Source organism: Heloderma suspectum, chromosome 6 (genome assembly GCF_057233095.1).
Source record: "Heloderma suspectum isolate Gila_16-S chromosome 6, 16-S_ref, whole genome shotgun sequence".
NCBI lineage: Eukaryota > Metazoa > Chordata > Lepidosauria > Squamata > Helodermatidae > Heloderma > Heloderma suspectum.
Genome location: NC_139463.1, coordinates 129705884 through 129728687, shown reverse-complemented (window position 1 = coordinate 129728687; position 22804 = coordinate 129705884). Strand labels below are relative to the sequence as shown.

The 22804-nt window shown below is 52.2% G+C and overlaps 1 protein-coding gene across 2 annotated transcripts; it reads right to left on the bottom strand.

Moving 5' to 3' along the window:
• Positions 1-1918: 1918 nt before the first annotated feature.
• Positions 1919-22727, bottom strand: LOC146343252 (mucin-3A-like). Of its 2 annotated transcripts, XM_084807007.1 has the most exons (11): positions 22533-22727; positions 22128-22283; positions 12785-12940; positions 11680-11787; positions 11202-11317; positions 6901-6959; positions 5439-5584; positions 4913-4978; positions 4670-4832; positions 3556-3679; positions 1919-2833 (listed from the first exon to the last, which is right to left on the bottom strand). In XM_084807007.1, exons 1-11 carry the CDS (start codon positions 22606-22608, stop codon positions 2816-2818), a joined length of 1188 nt encoding a protein of 395 aa, XP_084663133.1. In that variant the 5' UTR covers positions 22609-22727; the 3' UTR covers positions 1919-2815. The 2 variants fall into 2 exon arrangements, with proteins under 2 accessions (XP_084663133.1, XP_084663134.1); XM_084807008.1 differs by lacking the exon at positions 22128-22283 and having other exon boundaries at positions 22533-22710.
• Between the last annotated feature and the right edge of the window lie 77 nt (positions 22728-22804).

Genomic DNA, 22804 nt, shown 5'->3' with positions numbered 1-22804 from the left:
AGGGCTGAGTTGACCTGAGCCGGCTACCTGGGGCCCGGCTTCAGCTGGGATCAAACTCAGGTCGTGGGGAGCGTTTTGGTTGCAGTGCTGCCGCCTACCACTCTGCACCACACAAGGCTCAGAGCCAGGGCAGCCATGCCCAAATAACCAAAGCAAGGAGGCTTGTGTCTTCCTGCCCTGGTGTCAGCCACTCCTGCAGGACATCCTGCCCTCCAGAGCACTCCTCTTCAGCAGCTCACCTCCCGAGCCAACGCTGCAGAGGACCTGCCCATGCTGAGGGGCCGTGAGGCGGATAGGGGGATCCTGGCCCACCGGGGGAGCTGGCTGAGGACCATGCCCCTCAGGGCGAAGGAAGCCAAGCGCCCTCCTAGCCCCAGGGAGCAGGATGCAGGCTCAGCCAGCTGCAGAAGTGCCACCCAGGGAATATGGAGTCCTTGTCAGTAGGGTATACTCATGAGCAGACAGTTCCTCAGGTGGCACAGAAGACCTGCAGCTGTGCTCTGGGTGGGGCTCTGAAGTCTCCAGTGGAAAAGCCCTTCAGCCCAAGGCGGTGGCGCATTGGAATGCAGTCTCGCCCTGAGCACCTTGCCTTTTACTTCCCTGCCAACGTAGCTGTTCTCGGGACCTCCTTGCGGGCGGACCTCGTACTGCCAACTAGCCTTGCCTGTGGCACAGACCTGGACTCCTTCGCTGGGGCTCTGTCCCTGTACTGCTGCAAGCAGGACACGGGAGGCCTTTCTGGCCATGCACCAAGCCACCTTTCAGCGCTCAGCACTCCTCTGCCTGTGTGGCTGTTTTCGGCTTTCCTCGCTCCTTCCCAGATTTGTGGCCACCTACGCAGATTCCCTCAGTCGCCCCTCAGTTGCTCCAGGGAGAAACCAAGGAGGGGCCCTAGCTCACGGCAGGCAGGGGGGAGACCTGCTTTGCAGGCAGAACGAAGGAAGCGCCCCCAGGCGCCGTCTCTGGCAGGGGCTCCACTTAAACCTCTCTCTGGTGGTGGGTGCTGGAACGGACCCTGTGCTACAGAGCTGCTGCTCCCCCTGCCCTGCCCCAGGGTAAACCACAGTGGGCTTGATGGACCGGTGGACCAACACGGGAGACAGCAGCTTTAGAAGCTGAGTCCACGTATTTACCCGCACCCCTCAAGCCCGAGTGAGCCTGGTGCTGGGTTATGGTGTGCGTGCCAGGGAGGAAGCGACGCCATGGGGATTCTGCTGGGAAGCTCTTCCGGTTCTGCCTAGTTCCTGCTGGGGGAGGCAGTGGGACTTGTGCCCAGTTGAGAAGCCACAGTTCACCAAGCCCGGCACGGGGAAGGCTCTCCACATGCCCACACTGCTGCGTCTCAGCCTTGGGGGAAGTACTGGCTGAAACTTGTGTTTCTGCAGCCCAAAGCCACAGGAGAGAAGCCCCCGCCAGCCGCCCAGGGCAGCTGCCCGCAGATGTTTCCTCTGATCAGCCCCTGCCTGGAAAAGGGCAGAGGGGGGATTTCTCGTCATGCACGGCTGATGGCGGCCCTCTTCCTGGCAGCAGCGGGTGAGGGCAGGAGGGGCACCCGCAGGGACCGGCCTCAGGCAGGCCCCAAACCAAGCCAGGAAGAGCCAGGAGCTGCTGCAAGCTTTGGGCCGTGGCATTTAGTCAGCTAAGGCCATGGACAAAGTCCGGACCACTGCTGGCCAGAGGTTGGGCCAGTGCGGCTGAGGGGCCTGCAGAGAACGCCAGCAGAACAAAGGTCCACAAAGGCCCAAAGCTGGTGTCATCCCAAAGAGGCTCACAGACACAGCGGAATGAACAGAGGCTGTGACACACACCTCCCGCGTGCACCCGCCCCAAATTGCCTAAGAACGCTTCAGGCCCAGATGGATGGGACGGGGCTGCAGTTTCTGAGTGGAAAGGGAAACATACACCACACAAGCTCAGAGGCACTTGCTGCTTTATTCCTGGGAAGAAAGAGGCCTCAGGGACTTGGCAAACAAAACCAAGCAGCCAAAGCCCACTTCTCCCTGCAGGGGCCCAAATCTGGAGCAGTGTCGGAAAGAAGCGTGTTCGAGGGCAGCCCTGGGGGCACACAGACCCCCAAGGCAAGGGCCAGCACAGGCAGGCAGCTGCCTCGCCAGGACCCGGCCCAGAGCACGGCTCTGGGGATGGCCATGCCAGGGTGCCGCCAAGAGCTTTGTGACCAGGTGGCCCCACAGACTCCTCCCCTGCCACACCCCCCGTTCACAGCCTGGGACAGCGGTGGGTCCTAGGTCTGAGGAGAAACGGGGGTGAATGGGACCTGGGCAGGCTGGTGGGCTCGTGGCTCCACCCACCTACCAGCCATGTCCATGGAACAAGCCCTGTTGCAGAGGAAGCCCCTGGAAGGGCCAGGCTGCCCACCCCCAGTCCGGGAGCCACGCCTGGCTTCCAGGACTTCATGGCCACAGGTTGGATCACTGGGATTCGATTCAGTGAGGGCCACTGGTGTGGGCGGCTGTGAAGGGGGACTGGGCACATCCACGGAGGTGGTGGCGGTGGCCAGTAGCGAGGGGTCCTGATGGCTTGAGGCTCCCCCAGCATCAGGCCGGTTGCTGGGGAACATAGGCAGGAGGGTGCTGCTGTCCTGGAACCCTGGAACAGCGGGGCTGGGAGGGGCCTGAAAGACCATCGAGTCCACCCCCCCCCCCCCCGCTCAACGCAGGAATCCAAGCCAGAGCATCCCAGGCAGGTGGCTTGGGGGCTTCTGCTTGGCCACTGGGAGAACAGAACATTGCCCCCCTCCCCCCCAAGTTCAGCTGCTGCCACCTTTCCAAGACATCGTCTGGAGAGCAGAGAACCATCATTTCCGGAGCTGGACCTGAGAGAGGCAAGAGGGGGGAGAAATGCCATCACTCAAGTGTGTGGGGGGGGATTCCTGCTCTGGGGGTGAGCGCCAGTTTCCCCCACTTGGAACAATCCCCCAATCTGCCCCTTGTAATTCCATTTTCACGTTTGTGTCCCCCACTTGTCTAGTTATCTTTTGGTGTGGCTTTCGGTGCGTCTCCTTAAAGCGGGGGTGGGGAGCCGCAGGCCCTAGGACCAAATCCAGCCCACCTGGGGTCCTAATCCAGCCCTCTGGGGTTTGCCAGAGGGCCACGCCCCCTCCCCTGCCCCCAGCTAGGGATGGCTGGGGGCTTCCCTGGCTTTTGTGCAGTTTCCTGTCCACTCCAAAAGGTTGAAATGTCTCTCCGCAGGCGGAGTTCCCGGCAGCTGTAGCTTTCAGCTACAATAGGCTGTTTTATTGGGGGTGGGCTTGGCCCTGCCCCTTCCCTTTGGCCCCATCCACCACTGGAATTCACCCCACCCCAGCTTCTCCAAAATGGAATCTAGTCCTCGGGCGCACAGTGGTTCTGCCCCCCTGCATTCCGGCTTAGGGGGCACACGCACCCCGCCCACCCACCGCCTTTCCGCCCCCACGGCTGCCTTGCCTGCTGCCTGACCAGGAGGAGGGCCCGGTCAGCCCCAGCCACTCCTGTGCTGACCCACGAGGGAGCGCCCCCTGCCTCCCACAGCCCCAGGGCCCAACATGCCCCCCCTTACCACAGCCAGGACCACGGCCAGCGCGGCGGTGACAGCCAGGGGGAGGCCAATGCTCAGGCCCACCTTGCTGATGCGGACGTCACAGCGATCCCCCAAGAACCACGACGTGTCCGTGTCCGGACAGCTGCCAGAGCAGGACAGTCAGCAACGGGGGGAGGGGCTCCTGGCCTGCACATGCCCCGAGACCCCCCTCCAGGTCATAACATAGACCCCCACCCCCTCAAAAAGGATGGGGCAGCTCTGGAAAGGGGGCAGGAAAGAGCAACCAAGGGATCCGGGGGCCGGAGAGGCTCCCCTCCGAGTACAGCTTGTGTTGGGGCTTTATAGCTTAGGGAAATGGCGAGGGGGGAGGGAGGCAGAAAGGCGCCAGGGTGGAGAAAGCGGAGAGGGGACGTGTATTCTCCCTCTCCCGCATCAGAGGCAGCGTCCAAGGCCATCCAGTGAGGCGGGGCGGGCAGGGCAGGGCAGGGCAGGCCGGAGGAGGAGGCCCTGCTGCACAGCAGGCGTGGCCAGGCAGGCGGAGCCGCTCACGAGCGCCGGGGGAAGCCTCCGGAGGGGTGCTCTGGGAGGCAAGGCCGGCTGGCAGGGGCGGGCGCCACTTGCCGCGGCTGTGCTGCCTCCCTGTGGAGAGGCAGCCCACCCACAGGCCCAGAGGCCGGGGACCTGCGTGTGGGGGGGGTGGCAGCAGAGCCATGCCCTCCACGCACTGCTTGTGGCTTCCCAAAGGCTTCTTCTGACCACCGCGGGAAGCCGGGTGCTGGATGCGGGAGCCACCTTCTGTCCACTCCAGCGCCAGGGCTCTTCTGACGCGTTTGCCTTCTGCATTGGGAAGGCCTCCTAAAGGCTGTTGAGCCCAGACCCCCTCCCCAAAGCAGGGGCGCCCATTTGCCCCCTGCCCATCCAAGCCTCAGCATCCAGGTCACAGCCCCAGCCAGAGAGTGGTGGCAGGCCCCCCGGCAAGGAGGTGCGGAGCTGACCAGGGGGCAGCAGGGCATGCTGCTCAAGGCGACTCGCGGAAGCGAGCCAAGCCGCGGGGGCGGGGGCGGGGCTGCGTTCAAGTGGGTGAGTCCTGGGCAGGTGGAGGTCCCGGTCCCGCACTCGCGCACGCACTTACTGGCACCGGGGCCCGGAGAGGGGGACCTGGCACTGCCCGTGCTTGCAGTGGAGGGCGCGCGGGCGGCCCTCAGCACATCGGGTGACGCACTCGAAGCCCGCCTCTGTGGGGTGGCCAGAGAAGTGGGGGCTGAACCCAGGGGGGACGGCTCGGCGGCAGATCTCTGGAGAGGAGAAGGGGACGTCAGTGGGGAGAATGAGGCACCCCATGACCCACCTGAGGGGGCTGGCCCATGATGCTCACCATTGCGGTCAATGCTGATGCCCCCTTCGGAAGCCTGGATGGATGAGGCATTGAAGCACAGACCGGCTGGGGGGGGGGGGGGAATGAGAGGGACAATGCTCAGGCACTCCGGGCAGGAAAGGGGTAACATGGCCCCAGGGCTGGGAGGGCTGTGCTGGGGGAGGGGCAGTTCCTCCCTTCCCTCCCCCCCCGGCTCCTGCGTCAAAGCTCCCCCCTCTCCACATGCTGGGTGAGGACCAGGGGTCCCCTGAAGCCAAAGGCCATGTGGGGTTGGGAAAGACCATAAAGGGGGCTGGGGAGTTGGTGGTGGCATCACAGGCATGTCTGGGGGGGCAGCAAGGAAGAATGGATGCGATGCCTCTGAGCCTGTGCAAAGTGCTGGCACTGGGACACCCCGTGCCAGCCTGAGCCCCAACACCAATCCGTTCGGGAAGCAGGCCCTGGTCCCTGCTCACCCCCTGGCCCCCAGCCCCGGCATCGCCTGCTCCACCAATGCCCCGCCTGCTCCGGCCACGGAGGGACTCACGGAAACCGGCACCACACTTCTGCTCCTGGGCTGCACCACGGAGCGCCGCCACAAGCTGCAGAGACACCTTCTGAAGCGCCTCCCAGGCACCGGCACTGAGAGGGAGCATCACGTGGACCTCATGGTGCGCCACGACACTGCCCGGGCTGCAGGATCAGACCGAGAAGGCCTCAGGGCGGCGCCGGCACTCTTCCTCGGCCCTCTCCTGGCCCTGCCGCTGCCCGGGGCGGGTGCCCAAAGGCCTCTCGAAACCTGGCACAAACCACCCGGGCTTCCAGTGGCCATTTGTCTGGCTAGCAAAGCGCACATGCCCCGGCAGCCGAGGGGCCGGGTGCAAGACGCAGGGAGGACGCCGGCACTTGCAGCGCCCGTCTGCAGATGCGGGAGATCCGCCGACTGACAGGAGAGGGAGCCTTTGGCTGCCACGTTCCCCACAGCAGGCCACAGCCCTTCCTGGGCTGCGTTCAGCCACTGGCCACGTGGCCCTCTCTGCCTCTAGGAGAGGAGCCCACCCAAGCCCACGTGGGCGGGCCCCAGTTTGCCTGGGGATGGCCAACTGGCTGCCATGTGTCACTTCACTACAAGTGGTGTGGGCCAGAGACTACTAGACCACCTCCCACAGGACAGCTACACGTGTGCGACATTGGTGCGTTCTGTGGGATCCTGATGGGCTCCTTGGGTTTGCTCCCCAGAACCGGCCCCCTCCAGACAACTGCTCATGGAACACTTTGGCTCCGCCCGTGGGTCGCTACCACGATGTGCCCCTCTTCCACGTGCCAAGCCTGCCCAGCAAAACTGGTCTTCCGGACTGGATGGCGATGTGCTTATTGGCCTCATGAAAAATGCACCCACGCTCACACCTTTACAAAGCAAAATCCCCGACAGTGCTACCGCTGTCCCTGGGGCGGGCCTGGAGGAGGGGCAAGGAACGGCCGGACGTCGCAGGGGGCTCCCAGGCTGTGTGCTCAGCCTCGGGTGGCCACACGTCCGACTTTACAGAGGGCAGCCCCCGTCTGAAGATGTCCTCTACGGGGAGAAAAGCCGGCTGCTGCGCAAAGGGCTGCCCGGTTCAAGGCCACACTAATACTCAGGAGCCCTAAGAAGGGGGGCAGGGAGAGGCCTCAGCACTGCCGCCCACCTGCCCTCAGCAGCACCGGGCAGCAGGTGGAGCAGCAGGGCACGGGCACCAGGTTGCAGCCGCCCACTAAGGCGAGAGGCATTTTTTGTATTCCTCTTTCAATTATAGCCATTCTTTCCGAAGTTGCATCACTACCAAGGAACTGGCATATGCACGTTTTGTGCAAATCCTGGGGAATGCATTTCCTCTTTTTGGGTGATGCATACATGGCCACCCTTCACCCAGGTCGTGGCACCCCAGAGCCCTCCAGTGATCAGCCCTGCTAAGATTCCCTGCTAGGAGAGGCTGTGCATGACAGCAGGGGGGAACTTTTCTCTTACTCACCTCAGCTGCGAGATGGTCATATTGTGGTACTCAGGCACTTTCCGGTAAATCGCTTCCGCCTAGAAAGCAAAATGGAGGCCTCATAGAATCATAGAATAGTAGGGTTGGAAGGGGCCTACAAGGCCATCGAGTCCAACCCCCTGCTCAATGCAGGAATCCAAGTCAGAGCATCCCCGACAGATGGCTGTCCAGCCTCGTCTTGAAGGCCTCCAGTGTGGGAGAGCCCACCACCTCCCCAGGTAATTGGTTCCATTGCCGTATTGCTCTAACAGTCAGGAAGTTTCTCCTGATGTTCAGCCGGAATCTGGCTTCCTGTAACTTGAGCCCATGATTCCGTGTCCTGCACTCTGGGATGATCAAGAAGAGATCCTGGCCTTCCTCTCTGGGACAGCCTTTCAAGTACTTGAAGAGTGCTATCATATCTCCCCTCAGTCTTCTCTTCTCAAGGCTAAACATGCCCAGTTCTTTCAGTCTCTCTTCATAGGGCTTTGTTTCCAGTCCCCTGATCATCTTTGTTGCCCTCCTCTGAACCCTCTCCAGTTTGTCTGCATCCTTCTTAAAGTGTGGTGCCCAGAACTCGACACAGTACTCCAGATGAGGCCTAACCAGTGCTGAGTAGAAGGGAACTAGTACTTCCCGGGATTTGGAAGCAATTCTTCTATGAATGCAGCCCAAAATAGCATTTGCCTTTTTTGCAGCCACATCACATTGTTGGCTCATATTCAGCATGTGATCGACAACAGTTCCAAGATCTTTCTCGCTTGTAGTGTGGTTGAGCCACGTATCCCCCATCTTGTAACTGTGCCTTTGGTTTCTTTTTCCTAGGTGCAGAACTTGGCATTTATCCCTATTAAATGTCATTCTGTTGTTTTCTGCCCAGCACTCCAGTCTATCCAGATCACTTTGAATTTTGTTTCTGTCTTCCAAAGTATTAGCTATCCCTCCCAATTTTGTGTCATCTGCAAATTTGATCAGCATTCCCTGCACCTCCTCCTCCAAGTCATTAATAAAAATCTTGAAGAGCACTGGGCCCAGGACTGAGCCCTGCGGTACCCCACTTGTTACCACTCCCAAGTTTGAGAAGGTCCCATTGAGAAGCACTCTTTGAGTCCGATTCTGTAGCCAACTGTGGATCCACCGGATCGTTGTTTCATCTAGCCCACTTTGAGCTAGTTTGCTCATCAGGAGATCATGGGGCACTTTGTCGAAAGCTTTGCTGAAGTCGAGGTATATGATGTCTACAGCATTCCCACGGTCTACAAGGGAGGTGACTTGATCAAAACATGAGATCAGATTTGTCTGGCAGGACTTGTTTTGACAAATCCATGTTGGCTTCGAGTAATCACGGCATTGTTGTCAAGGTGCTTCCAGATGGATTCCTTTATCATCTGCTCCAGAATTTTCCCAGGGATGGATGTCAGACTGACTGGTCTGTAGTTCCCAGGTTCCTCCTTTTTACCCTTTTTGAAGATAGGGCAACGTTAGCCCTCCTCCAGTCATCTGGCACTTCACGTGTCCTCCATGATTGCTCAAAGAGAATAGACAGCGGTTCTGAGAGTTCTTCTGCCAGTTCCTTTATGACTCTAGGATGCAGTTCATCTGGCCCTGGAGATTTGAACTCATTCAAAGGAATTAGGTGTTCCTTGACCATATGCCTGTCGATCTCCAGCTGCAATCCTGCCCCTTCAGCCTGTACTTCGCCTTTGCCAGGGGGCTCATAGACCCTCTTTGGGGAGAAGACTGAGCCAAAGTAGGAATTGAGCACCTCTGCCTTTTCTTTGCCATCTGTTATCGTTTTGCCATCCTTATTTAATAGCTGAACCACTTGAATTTTCACAGATTCCATATGCAGTTTTTCATTAAACAATTAAATCAAATCATATATCATATATCATTAAGCTTGCTAGGCTACATACAAAAAAAGCAAGAAAATAACAATAAGTAATATAACAATGGGATAAGGCACAACACACAGGATTTCAAATCTACTGTTACCTCAGTGTACAAACGTATCTCACCAGTGTCTTTCAATAAAACTTTATACTTGCTTAGACCACTTTAAAAATCTCATTCTCATAGAATCATAGAATAGTGCCCCTTCATGGATCACTGCCTTGCTGTGGCGAAGGGGCTTGCGTAACTCAGTGAAGCCATAAGCTATGCCGTGCAGGGCCACCCAAGACAGACAGGTCATGGCGGAGAGTTCTGACAAAATGTGGTCCACTGGAGAAGGGAATGGCAACCCACTCCAGTATTCTTGCCAAGAAAAGCCCATGGAATGTATCACAAGGCTACAAGAGATGACGCTGGAAGATGAGCCCCTCAGGTTGGAAGGTGTCCAATATACTATCTTCCGGCATCATCTCTTTTAGCCTTGTGATACGTTCCATGGGGTTTTCTTGGCAAGAATACTGGACTGGGTTGCCAGTTCCTTCTCCGGTGGAGCACATGTGCTTTAATAAATTTCTGACTGTTCAACCTAACCTGTCTTGGATAGTTCCTTAACACCATAAAGTTGCTATTAGTTCTGTTGTGGGGGCAGGGCAGTTATAGCATCCCCTCCTGTTTTCTCCTCAGAGCTAATAGCAGCTTTGGGGGGAAGAAACGGCATGGGAAGAAACAGTTAAATGCCATCTCCCAGAGCAACTGGTCCCCAACCTTCCCTGCGGGGCTGCTAATTAGAAAAACAGAAACCCTAGGAGAGCCTCATCACAGCATTTCCCCCCATGCCCCTCCCTGCATCACCAGGTCTTCTCTCATTTCTGGAATGACAGTGAGGCCAGGGCTCAACTCTGTCTAGACACAGCACCATCTGACCTGTAAGTTCTTGATTGGCCACCCAATCAAGGAGAAGATGAGGATGAAACTTTTGAAAAGCAAATTGCCAATGTTTTAAGGAAACATGATGTAGTGGTAAAGGGGAAATTCAATTTCCCGGATATTTGTTGGGAGACAAATTCTGCAAAACATGTCCCCTCCAGGAAATTCCTGACTTGTGTGGCAGATAACTTCCTCCTACAGAAAGTAGAGGAAAGAACTAGAAGATCGGCTATCCTTGACTTTATCAAAGTGGGCTAGATGAAACAACGATCCGGTGGATCCACAGTTTGCTACAGAATCGGATTCAAAGAGTGCTTCTCAATGGGACCTTCTCAAACTGGGGAGAGGTAACGAGTGGGGTACCGCAGGGCTCAGTCCTGGGCCGGTGCTCTTCAACATTTTTATTAATGACTTGGAGGAGGAGGTGCTGGGAATGCTGATCAAATTTGCAAATGACACAAAATTGGGTGGGACAGCTAAAACCTTGGAAGACAGAAACAAAATTCAAAGTGATCTTGATAGACAAGTGCTGGGCAGAAAGCAACAGAATGAAATTTAATAGGGATAAATGCCAAGTTCAGCACCAAGGAAAAAGAAACCAAATGCACAGTTACAAGATGGGGAATACTTGGCTCAAAAATACTACACGCGAGAAGGATCTTGGAATTGTTGTAGATCACAAGCTGAATTTGAGCCAACAATGTGATGTGGCTGCAAAAAAGGCAAATGCTCTTTTGGGCTGCATTAATAGAAGTATAGCTTCCAAATCATGTGAAGTATTAGTTCCCCTCTACTCAGCACTGGTTTTGCCTTATCTGGAGTACTGTGTCCAATTCTGGGCACCACACTTGAAGAAGGATGCAGACAAACTGGAGAGGGTTCAGAGGAGGGCAAGGAAGATGATCAGGGGACTGGAAACAAAGCCCTATGAAGAGAGACTGAAAGAACTGGGCATGTTTAGCCTTGAGAAGAGAAGACTGAGGGGAGATATGATAGTGCTCTTCAAGTACTTGAAAGGTTGTCCCAGAGAGGAAGGCCAGGATCTCTTCTCGATCATCCCGGAGTGCAGGACACGGAATCATGGGCTCAAGTGACAGGAAGCCAGATTCCGGTTGAACATCAGGAAAAACTTCCTGACTGTGAGAGCAATGCAACAATGGAACTAATGACCCAGGGAGGTGGTGGGCTCTCCCACACCGGAGGCATTCAAGACGAGGCTGGACAGCCATCTGTCAGGGATGCTTTGACTTGGATTCCTGCACTGAGCAGAGGGTTGGACTCGATGGCCTTGTGGGTCCCTTCCAACCCTACTATTCTATAATTCCCCCAGACCTTGATGTGGTTACTCAGCAGTGAGAGAGCGCTCTGTATGTGCTCAGGGGCCCGTGAATCTATCATCATCCATATTAGGGCTCAGAGCCCTGGTACACACTTAGCTCTGGATTTAGTCGGAACATCCTCACCTTCTCTCCAGGACTCACCTGTTCTGTGAACACCTCGGCGAAGACCTTATATTGTGGAGAGGAAGAGTCAGCCAGGCCCTCTGTGAATTTGTGGTTGCTGACGATAACTGTCATGCTGATCCATGCCTCCACCACTGTCAACGAGACATGTTGTTCCCCTGGTTAATGCACCTCCTGGCCCAGGGGAGGGGAGGGGAGCTGAAGGAGAGAGGGAGATGGACGAGGCCGAGCACCAAGACCCCTTGACTGGGGGGAGTGTGGGGAGAAGACTGGGCTCATGGCTACAGCACAAGAGGGCAGGAGCCAGGACTCCTGGGTCCTCTGGCAGAGACACCCTCATGCCCCTGCACAGACCTCAGAATTCAGGAAAGACATCAACATAGTTTGGTTGCTAAACTTTGAGACTGACTGGGTATTTCAGAATGTGGGGATACAGACCGTTTTGTGCTCCCCACATCTTCCTCTGCTCTGATTCCTGGGGCCGTGGCAGTCGTACCTGTACTAACTTCAATGACGTTCACGACAAACTCACACCTGGGACCCCAGAAATAGTGGCTACATCGGCAGGCTGTCCCGAGCCACACGCCCCCATTTTGGCAGACAACTGAAAGGAAGAAAAGAGATGTTGGCCCCTCAGCATGATGTGAGCATGAAGCCACATCAGGAGAAAAACTCACATGCATGCCACATTCTGCCAACCCAGCATTCGGAAATTGGTCTTTACAGTTAACTTGATATCTTTATTACCTCAAACCTTGTTTTTTTCCTAAAGGTTCTCAGTCCAACAGCCGCCATAATTGCCAATGTTGTGAACAATAAGAATTTGCATTTTTGTAAGCAGATTTAAGAGGGAGCTGGGAGCTGACTCCATTTCCTGGGAGCTGAAAGCCGATTCCATTTCCTCCCCCACCCCAGGCACAGTTGTGGGACCCAGGTGCTTCGGAACAGGTAGAGCGGGGCTACAGGTGCTACTGCTCAGAAGTGCAGCTATTCCAATGTTCTGCCTTAACAAATTTTCTGCAGTAGGATAAAAGATGGAAAACCCAGTGAGAAAATGTAGGAGGGTTCTAAGTGGAATATGTCCTCATCTGGACCTCTGTAAAGTTCACTGAATGAGGCAGGGCATTTGCCGCTAAAAGCCTCATCTGGAAGCCCCCCTGGAGTGACCCCAGGCCACTCTCGACAGTGCCAAGGCGGAGAAGTCTGCCAGCCTTTCTCCAGTGAAAGGTTATTTGAATCATACTTAAATTTAAAAGTAGGGTTCGAATCTCTAAAATAAATAAATACTTAGAATTAGAGATTTCAGGCCTTACGCCTGCTTGGAAGACAGAACCCCTAATCCCAGATATGCAGTGGCTAGAGAAAGGTCCTCTGGAGTGACAGAAAGACATTCTGCTCATGCTCTGAGCAGTTCCGTTACCTGATGGCTTTACATATTCCAGGGCTATGCACACACCCTGCCCCGCTCTCCCCCGCCCCCGCTCAAATTAAGCTCTGTATAATACAGTCCCCCCCCCAGGGGAAAACATAGGCACAACCCAAGATAGTGGAGCAGAATTCGGGCCAACTCACAAAGCCCATCCCCCTACCCCGTGGGGTACCTGTGCTGCTGGGGACAGTTGGGGCTGGTGTTTCTGTTGGGGCTGTGGTACTCCAGAGGCTGGGATCGGGGCCTTCTTCACAGCGGGGCCCATAGTAAGCAGGGGGGCAAATGCACTTCACCCCGTCGAAGGTCCCCCCGTTCAGGCAGGTCAGCTCTGCAAGAGACAAAGGCCAGCTGGCCTCTCAGGAGGGGGGAAGCCGTAGGCACAGAACAAAGCCCTCCGCCCCGAGATAGCCCCCACTTTTGCTCAGCACCAATCAGCCCCACGGCTTTCCCAGAGGACCAAGGAATGCCCTCTTGAAGCCTCTGGGCCCTACAGCTCTAACCCATTGGCCTCGCACCAGTCCCAGACAGGCCAAGCCTCCCATTTCCCCAGCCACCAGATCCCACCCCCACCCAGTCATGGTGCACAAGAAGGAGAGGAGGAAGGCGGAGATGAATGAACTGTGGTGTTACGAAGTACCCCCAAATTCTGCTGTTGTGGGAAGACAGGGCCTGCATATGGAAGGGGACCAGGGTGTTTTGGTCTTGGAGAACAGCAAAAAAAAAAAAAAAGCTGGTTCCATAGGATATTGAGGCCGAGTGCAGCTGCAGACTTCTTGCATGCAAATTTCTGGCCCGCTGTGATGCTCTGATTGCCTTAACTCCTCCGTGTTAACTCTTGCAAATGTCAGATGCTGCCTCAGGACAACCACCACAGAAGCCTGACTTCTAACCTTGCTTTAAAATAAAGAATTCAATGTCTTTTAAAGCTGTGGGACCCTGAAACCCCAATACACCCTGAGCAAGCACGCCTTCATGACTCTTTTGCCACCTTTGTTTTGGACAATTACCAAATTCCCTCTGGCTGTCTTGCTCAACTGGACCCCTGATGGCCAGTGATATGCACCCATCAACTCCCATCTTTTCTGCACATCAGGAGAGAAAGAGAATCCCATTGTCTTCTTTTTTCCCTTAATGTCTGACCTAAAATTCCATTTCCCAACATCCATGAACAGTCTTAGAAGAAAGACTTGTTTTGTTTTGGTTACTAAATCCTGAGAAGACATATAAAATCAGCAACCCAAATTTATAGAACACGCAGAGAGGGAGAGAAGAGGATTCCTTCCATCCCTTCTGCTCAAAAGAGCAACCCCCCCTTTCCCTCCCATCTCCCCTTCTTTTCCAGAGGAGCTCAGCAGAGCTTCCCATCACTTCACAAGTCAGCAGATAAGGAGAGGCCAATCTTTGCATTATCTTCTGTTTTCCTTCTATGCTGCAATTGCACCAAACTCCAGTTGTTCTCTTTCCTCCCTTTTTCCTAATACTCCATCCCATGCCAAACTCCAAAACCCCTTGGCTTCAGAATTCCCTGTTGGTCTTGTATGCCTCTCCATCCACTCTCCACCAAAAACCCTGCCTTTGCCCTAACCCACTCCTGCAAACTCTCTCACAATTCCCCCAAATTATCAGAAGCTGAAACTTCTTTCTTTCCCCCCACTTCCTCCTCCTCCCTTCAGAATCAATCACCCCCACCCCTGCTGGCTAAGAGTTAAAAGGTGCTCCTTGGGAGGAAAGCTATGGCCAACCTAGACAGCATAGTAAGAAGCAGAGACATCACCTTGCCGACAAAGGTCCGTCTAATCAAAGCTATGGTTTTCCCAGTAGCAACGTAAGGCTGTGGGAGCTGGACTATAAGGAAGGCTGAGCGCCGAAGAATTGATGCCTTCGAACTGTGGTGCTGGAGAAGACTCTTACGAGTCCCCTGGACTGCAAGGAGGTCAAATCAGTCCATCCTACAGGAAATCAGCCCTGACTGCTCATTGGAAGGACAGATACTGAAGCTGAAGCTCAAATATTTTGGCCACCTAATGCAAAGAGAAAACTCTCTGGAAAAGACCCTGATGCTGGGAAAGACTGAAGGCAAAAGGAGAAGGGGACGGCAGAGGATGAGATGGCTAGATAGCATCACTGATGCAATGAATACGGACTTGAGCACGCTCCGGGAAAGAGCGCAGGACAGGAAGGCCTGGCATGCTGTGGTCCATGGGGTCACGAAGAGTCGGACATGACTGAACTGAACAACTACTACTACTATCAAGCCTCTTTTAAACACCCCCCCCCCCCGAAATCAAAACTGTTCTTTTTTGAACACTCCCCAGCCACGTGATTTTCTATGTGTCCCGGTGCACCTACCTTCACTGTTGACTTCAAATGCTTCATTATCTTGATTATCCTTAGTGTCAATGTATGATTTTAATTCCCCTGATGTGTGATTCTAATTCATTTTAAATTCCTCTTTAATAAAACAAAGAATTGCTTTCAAAGACCTTGTTGTGGTCTCTGACTCTCCCAGCTTTTGGAGTTTCAGGTTTTTCCTAAGCGCCCAGAGTTCACCACCAAAAGATCCCTCATGTTGTAGCAGCCATATCGGGGGTCAGACTAAGTAGCCTCATGCAGTCTCATGCTTCATGTTCTTGCTGAGCTCTTTCTCCCTTGAATATATTGTTGTAAGCTGACGAGACACAGGAATTCCTTGTCTTGTCAAAGGTCATACAATTGTATATCTTGTTCTCTGCTGTTCTCTTCTGTTCTCTGCTTATCACGGCTACCCTATAACCCAGTTCTTGTATTATAAACAATGGCGCTAGGAGAAGAAATGTTGAGGACTGCAACCCCACGCGGGAGGGGGAGGAGGAGCCGTTTCCTATGTGTCACAATATCTATAAAAACAATGTGCTAATGTAAATCGGGGCTTCTGGCTCTTTGGAAATGATTTCAGCCTTAAGCCCGCACGTTAAATAAAGAAGAATCTCTTTTTCCTTCACTCCGTGGTCTCTCTGACTCTGAGTTCTGCAACATAAATGGTGCCGTGACTCGGATGTGGCAGGCTCTGAGCCAGACAGGTGGCATTTGCCTGCTCTTGATCGCCGCACCGGGAAGACGAGCTCGGCGCATGCCTTCCTTTCTTGGCGCCACCGACCTTTTTGTCGAGTGAATGGGAGAAAGCCTGCACCGGGATCGCCCAAACGGCAGCGAGCGGCAAGAGAACCTTGGGAAGCGGAGGAAGGAACTTGAGCCCTGCCTGTATCGCAGCTGCAATTGAGTTGAAACCCACATTGGAAGCCTTCAGGAGAAAGGCAAGTATATGGGAAAAAGAGGGCCCCGCCTTTAGGGAGAAAGGCCACTGGGCAGAAAAAAAGAGGGCCCCGCCTCATGAAGAAGGTCACTGTTGGTGGTATACAAAAGAACCTACTCCTTGCGGGTAGAAGGGGGGCCTGATCACACCCCCGAGTGGGCGCCAGTACCCAGCACGCCAGTACTCAGTAGGAAGCTGAGGAAGCTGGGGAAGCCGCTTTCCGCTCTGGTAAAAAAAGTGGGAAAAGTGGGTGGCAGGGACATATGAATGAAGTGGTGAAAATTGATAATTGTGTGAGTGGCTACTGCGGTTTCTGACGCATACCGTTGACTGTCCGGGTGCCCAGGCCAGTAGCAAAGTGCGTGGTGTGTAAAATCCTCTTGTGTCGGCCAGTGAGACCCCTTACTCACTGACCAATCCCCATTCCCTAATTGTGTCTGTCTTCAATTTAGGAGGGAGGCTATGGGTGGTGGGGGAAGCAAACCTTGCACCCCCTTGGGATGTATGCTAGCAAATTTTAAGAAAGGTTTTAGTAGAGATTATGGGGAACCCCCCATGAATCCTCAACGGTTGCAGACTTTGTGTGAAATAGAGTGGCCGTCTTTTGGTGTAGGATGGCCTACTAAAGGCTCTTTGGAGCCCAGCAAAATCAGCCGTGTATATGCCATTGTGGTTGGGAGACCTGGGCACCCCGACCAATTTCCCTACATAAACTCGTGGGATTCCATAGTCCGCGCTTCTCCTCCATGGCTAAAGAAATGCCTAGAATCCCAGGCAAAAGTTTTGGTGCTCAGAAAAGAAAAATTGGCCAAGAAATTACAACCAGTGTTAGAAGCCCCATGTGAAGATCTGGCAGAGCTAACGGCGTTTCCACCTGCTTATGCCCCACTTCCACCACGGGCCCATGTTACTGTAAGACCGCCCCGTTGAGATCCAGATCCGGTGGCTCCTGAGCCCCTGCCATCCCCCCTGCAGAGGCATTGCCCCTCGCTCTGACTTAGAACTGTCGCCATCAGTTTCAAGCCCCACCGGCAGTAATTCGCTGATTTCAGCTACGGTCCTCAACTCCCAGATATTGTCTACCGAGACTTTCATCTCTACGGGATCGGGAGGTTCCCCTCTTACACCTCAATCAGCATTAATAAAAGAAACTGAAGAATTGAAGTGTGGGGCAGAAGATTTAATAAAATCGGCGGTGACCCTTAAAAAGATGTGTTCTCACAAAAAAAAAGAGGAGGCGAGCTCGTCTACTGCTCATCAGTCATCGTCTACTGCTCAAGACTTGCACCCCCTTAAGATGTATGTCCAAAAAAAAAGGAAAAAGGTTTTTTTTTTAAAAAAAAAAGATTCAGAATAGAGAGAGAAAACAGCAAAAAGCTCAAGGTCGAGCTGAGAGAAAAAAAGAACAAGATCTGAGGCTGTTAATTAAAGAAATGTTGCAGGACAGTCTGGCTTTTAACGAAGCGTGGGAGTGTGAGGCCGAAGAAGTAGCTGTTAGCCTAGCGCGCCGAGAGGGGGGCAGGAAAATTGCCCACAACGTTCTGAGTTGTGCAACATCATCACCTTGCCTAATTGAGATAAAATCCCTAAGAAATGGAAACTGAAAATGAAGACCCAGAAGATGAAGGCGCAAAATGGAGAATAAAGGTGAAGAATCAGCCCCCAGAGCACAGGCTAGACCCCTCTTCGAGTGGAAAGTGTGCCATCAGACTGTCCCAAGGCAAAATGAAGTGGAAAGACCACGTTGAAGATCTCTGTCAAGGTAACCGTGTTTAGCTTTGAACTCTGTTAGAATTGCATAGAGCCTGTAGCTACTGACCATCAGCTATATGATTTCTGAAGAGCGTAACCATTAAGCTTTTGCCGTGGGATTCCCTGCAATGAAGAAATCTCACTGATTTAAGTGTCCAGTGTTACACTGCCTGAGTGTGTGTGCTGAAGAGACCGAGAAACCAGACAGCATGTTCCTGGCCAAGCCAAAATCACACTACTACCATGCTCCTGGAAGCTGCAATAAACTGTGTAAGCTAGAAGACCCAACCTGATTGAGAAGAAAAGAAGATATTGGAGTAACTGTCTTAAAAAACAGTGAGATCTGTGTAGCTGGCTGGCTGACGCTGTCAGTGATGTTACAACTTTAAATTAAGACTGTTTTCCTGTTTGAAACCCCAGCGAAGAAAGCTAACCTGAGTTATTTGTTGCCGGTGCCAAAGCAAAGATTTGACTTCCCTGTACCTCATCGTGTCCTGTTTTAAGCTTGGAATTTACAAATACAAACAAACTGAGAAGCTTGCCTTTGAAATCCTGCAAATAACCCCACCGCCTCCCCGGAAGAAGATTAATGGCTGCCTGAAAAATGCAAGTATAAAGCGATGCCCATCACCCCCCAGCGTCCTAAGTTTCGGCACTTTGCTTTCATGTACCAGGTTAGAAAAGAAAAAAAAAAGGGTAAGTTTTTAAAATGCCTGTGAGAACCTGACAGAAGTAGAATAAAATTTACAGAGGAATTGCCCAGGTTAAAGCATCATGGCTAGAGAGCTGAGCTGTGCCGCTCTGTTTAGACAGAGGCCTTGCTAAAAAGTTAAAGGCCCTTGTCTGTCAGAAGGGGTGTAGGGCCACACTTTCCCTTTCTAAACTGATGCAAAAGTGGGGAGCCTTTGCTGGAAACATCTCATCTTCATTGCCCAGAGCCTTCTCTGTTTGCCTCCATCATTGTCTGGGCTTTTTAGAGACACTCTGCACATGAACTAAAATTTTAAATTGTCAAAGACTTGCCATGGACAGTGCTGTGAAGCTTTGGATAAACTTGAACTCTCATCGCTGTGGACCGTGTGTCTGTGTTTGTAGTCAGCTCCGTGTACAGCAGGCTGAGTTTGATCTATGACTTTTAGATTTCCTTCTGCTAAAACTCATGCAGCATAGAGTTGCCGATGCAAAAATGGTGACCTAGAACTCTTTGCGTGTGTGAGTATGCCCATCCCTTAATTTTAATGGGCCCTGAGCTTTCAGCCAGAAGAGCAGTATAATTGCTGGATCTGCTCCATCATGCCTTACCATGCAAAAAGTGCTTTCCATTCATTGTGTTAAATTGCAAAAAAGTTTGTTGTGTATATCTTATGATTTCTTAGATATCATAAAATATATGTGATATTTGCAGATTAGTGTTAGTTGCAACTCCAAATGATACTGAGTGTGTGGTTCCCAATGGATGACAAGGAGAAAAGACAAAGTCAAGTAGAAAAGACAGAAATAGAGAAAGTAGCAGACAGATAGAAAAGGGAGAAAAAAGAAGAAAGAAGAGGCAAGAGGCAAAAAAGAAAAAAACATTTGTAGAGAAGAAGCGTGGCCATAGTTGCCCCCCGGGTGAATTAGAAGCAGCTGATTGTGCCTGGAGCTTATTACCTGGGATAAAGTAGCCACAATAATGTAATAGTTCTTTAAGATGAAGAAAATGTAACTAGAAGGAGAAGAAGAGCCTATCCCAAATGTGTGTCATTGGGACTAGTGTAAGGCAGAAAGGTTTAAGTGAGTTTAACTTGAAAAAGACAAATAAAGAAACAAGGCTGGTGCATAGAAAAGAAAGTTTTATGTAAAAAGTTTGAAACATGATCTGCAATACAGGCAGATCAGCAAGAAAAAGAAAGTAAAAGAAAGAGAGAAAAATTTATCTTCCCATACTAATAAATGAAAGTGTTATCAAGCACTTTGCTGAGAAGCGAAGTTGTTTACAGGAAGCTGTGCCTGAGAACCAAACACTTCTAGCCTATGCTGAAAATGCTTGCTAGTGTTGTGCTGCCTCATGAGTAACATGTATGGTATAAAACCCATTTAGCCCAATAGCTCGTGGTTCAGACAAGCTGTCTGATCCAACCATTAGGTACGCCTGTGCGCTGTAAGTTACCCAATAAAGTCTCCTTGTAAGTAAACCACCCCCTGCTGAAATCCCAACACACAAGCAGGGCTAGAGCGCCTCACCCAGTATCAAACCCTGCTGTTAGAAGCCGTAAAGGCAGGTATGAAGAAGTCAGTTAATATGACTAAAGTGTCTGAACTGCTGCAAGGTGCCACCGAGGCCCCAGAGCGTACTTGGAGCGTCTTTTAGATGCCTATCGCCAATATACCCCACTCGACCCAGAGGCCCAAGAAGATGTGGACGGAAAAATAGAAGAAGACCCAGCAGAGGCAAAGGCACAGTGTGCCCAGTGTGGACAAGATAGACATTGGTGGCATGAATGCCCAAATAAAATGAATCAAATACACAAAGGAGAAAACCAAAGGGGCCAGAATGGGTGAAGAGGGAGACAGCTTGAGAGGGGCCGTGACACTGACTGTGAGGGGCCGTGACATTGACTTCATGATTGACACTGGAGCGGCATCAAGAGCAAGCAAACGTGAGCCTTAAACAAGAAGTCCAAACACTGGGCAAAGTTCTTCAAGCCCAGCGTCGCTTTGTCTTAGAAAATAAGCCCCAATTCCCATCACAGAAGTTAATCCTTTCCAACCAAGAGTTAAAGTATGAGTTAAAGAGGGAAAAATAACCCTTTGACTCCCAGATGGAGAGGACTGAGAACTGTCATACTTTCCACCCCCGCAGCTATGAAAGCAGCTGGAGTTAAACCCTGGATACATTGGACATGAGTCAAGAGAGCGAGAGGGGGGAAGTAGACTGTAAACAGAAATCCTGAAAATCCTCTAAAAAGTATTCTGAAAAAGCAGTAAGAAGACTCAGGCTAGACCTTACTGTGGACACACCGGGAAACTGTCCTCCCTGCGTACGGTCAGACCTGCAGCTGGAGAATTGAAGAGAGGGACTAGACCCCACTGCAGCTTGCCAGGTGAATAGCTGCCCAGCGTACGGTCAGATCCCAAAGAAGATTAAAGAAGATTAAATATACCTGTTGTAGTGTTAGTAGTGTTGCATTGTGTTTCCTTAATAAGGTGCGAAAAAGGGGGGCCAGCCCCTGAAAGGGGAAGTTTGTCCCAGCAATTCACTGATAATTACTGGCTTCACCTGGCTAACATCACTAAAGCAAAGCATTTTTGTTTGCCAAGAGATATACCTGCAAACAGGTTTTTTATCTTTTTCTCCTCCATCATTTAATTTGACTAATAATAGTAATGCTGTAGATGTTCAAATCAATAATCTGCATGCATAATATAGTGGCTGACATAACAATGGGACAAAACAATTGGCTTAATTGGTTAACCCCTTGGCTTCCAGATCTTAGCTGGCTTGAAGCATTGTTCATCCTAATTCTACCAGTGTTGTTCATAGAGATACTGTTATGCCTTTGCATTCCTTGTCTTATGCGCTGTTTAACCAATCTGTTTTATGTCTCGGCTAGTAAAACTGCCGCCCTCTACGCTCTAATAGCTCAACAAGCTATCAAGTAAGAGGGTTGCTATAAGAGTCCTGTGTTATGCTTCGCAAACCACAATGTCTATTTGCATAATGAAATGCTATAATTGTAATGAAATTATGCATTTAAGGGGGGAATGTAGCAGCCATATCGGGGGTCAGACTAAGTAACCTCATGCAGTCTCATGCTTCATGTTCTTGCTGAGCTCTTTCTCCCTTGAATATATTGTTGTAAGCTGACGAGACACAGGAATTCCTTATCTTGTCAAAGGTCATACAATTGTATATCTTGTTCTCTGCTGTTCTCTTCTGTTCTCTGCTTATCACGGCTACCCTATAACCCAGTTCTTGTATTATAAACAATGGCGCTAGGAGAAGAAATGTTGAGGACTGCAACCCCATATGGGAGGGAAAGGAGGAGCCGTTTCCTATGTGTCACAATATCTATAAAAACAATGTGCTAATGTAAATCAGGGCTTCTGGCTCTTTGGAAATGATTCCAGCCTTAAGCCCGCGCGTTAAATAAAGAAGAATCTCTTTTTCCTTCACTCCGTGGTCTCTCTGACTCTGAGTTCTGCAACAATGTATGTATTTGGTTTACATGTATGTGATGTGCACGTCCATGTAAATTAAAGCATGCTTCGTAACAGTGGTGCCCATGGCCAACCATGACAGCTTTATATACTTTTTACATGATGGCTTCATGTATGGCTTCAGGGCTACCCCACCCCCACCCACTCAAACTAAGCTCTGTATAATATGGTGTGTCCCCCCCCCCCCCGGGCAAAACGTAGGCACAACCCAAGATAGTGGAGCAGAGTTCGGGCCAACTCACAAAGCCCATCTCCCCACCTCGTGGGGTACCTGTGCTGCTGGGGGCGGTTGGGGCTGATGTTTCTGTTGGGGCTGTGGTACTCCAGAGGCTGGGATCGGGGCCTTCTTCACAGCGGGGCCCATAGTAAGCAGGGGGGCAAATGCACTTCACCCCGTCGAAGGTCCCCCCGTTCAGGCAGGTCAGCTCTGCAAGAGACAAAGGCCAGCTGTCCTCTTGGGGGGGGGCAGCCACAGAACAAAGCAGCAGCCCTCCCCCCTAAGATGGAGACAGGACCTGCCCACAGGCCCCACTTTTGCCCCTGCTTCCCCAGAGGACCCAGGCGTGCCACTGGCCCTACGGCTCTAACCCATCAGGCCTCGTACCCGTCCCAGACAGGCCAAGCCTCCCATTTCTCCAGCTGCCAGATCCCACCCCCCCAACACCCACCTCCCTACCAGTTGTGGTGCACAAGGAGAGGAGGAGGAGGAGGAAGGCCGAGATGGACAAATTGTGGTGCCTGTGACCTCCCATGGATCCTGAAGCCAGAAGAGAGAAGCAGCCCAGATGGTCCTGGCAAAAACCCCGAAGAGAGAAGTAGCCCAGATGCGGATGGTCCTGGCAAAACGTTCTCTTACCAGTGTAAGGTGCTGAGCTACACAAGAACTTTGCCCCTTAAGAAATCTCCAAGACACCAAGGGAGGAGTTGGGGTGGCGAACTATGATGCAT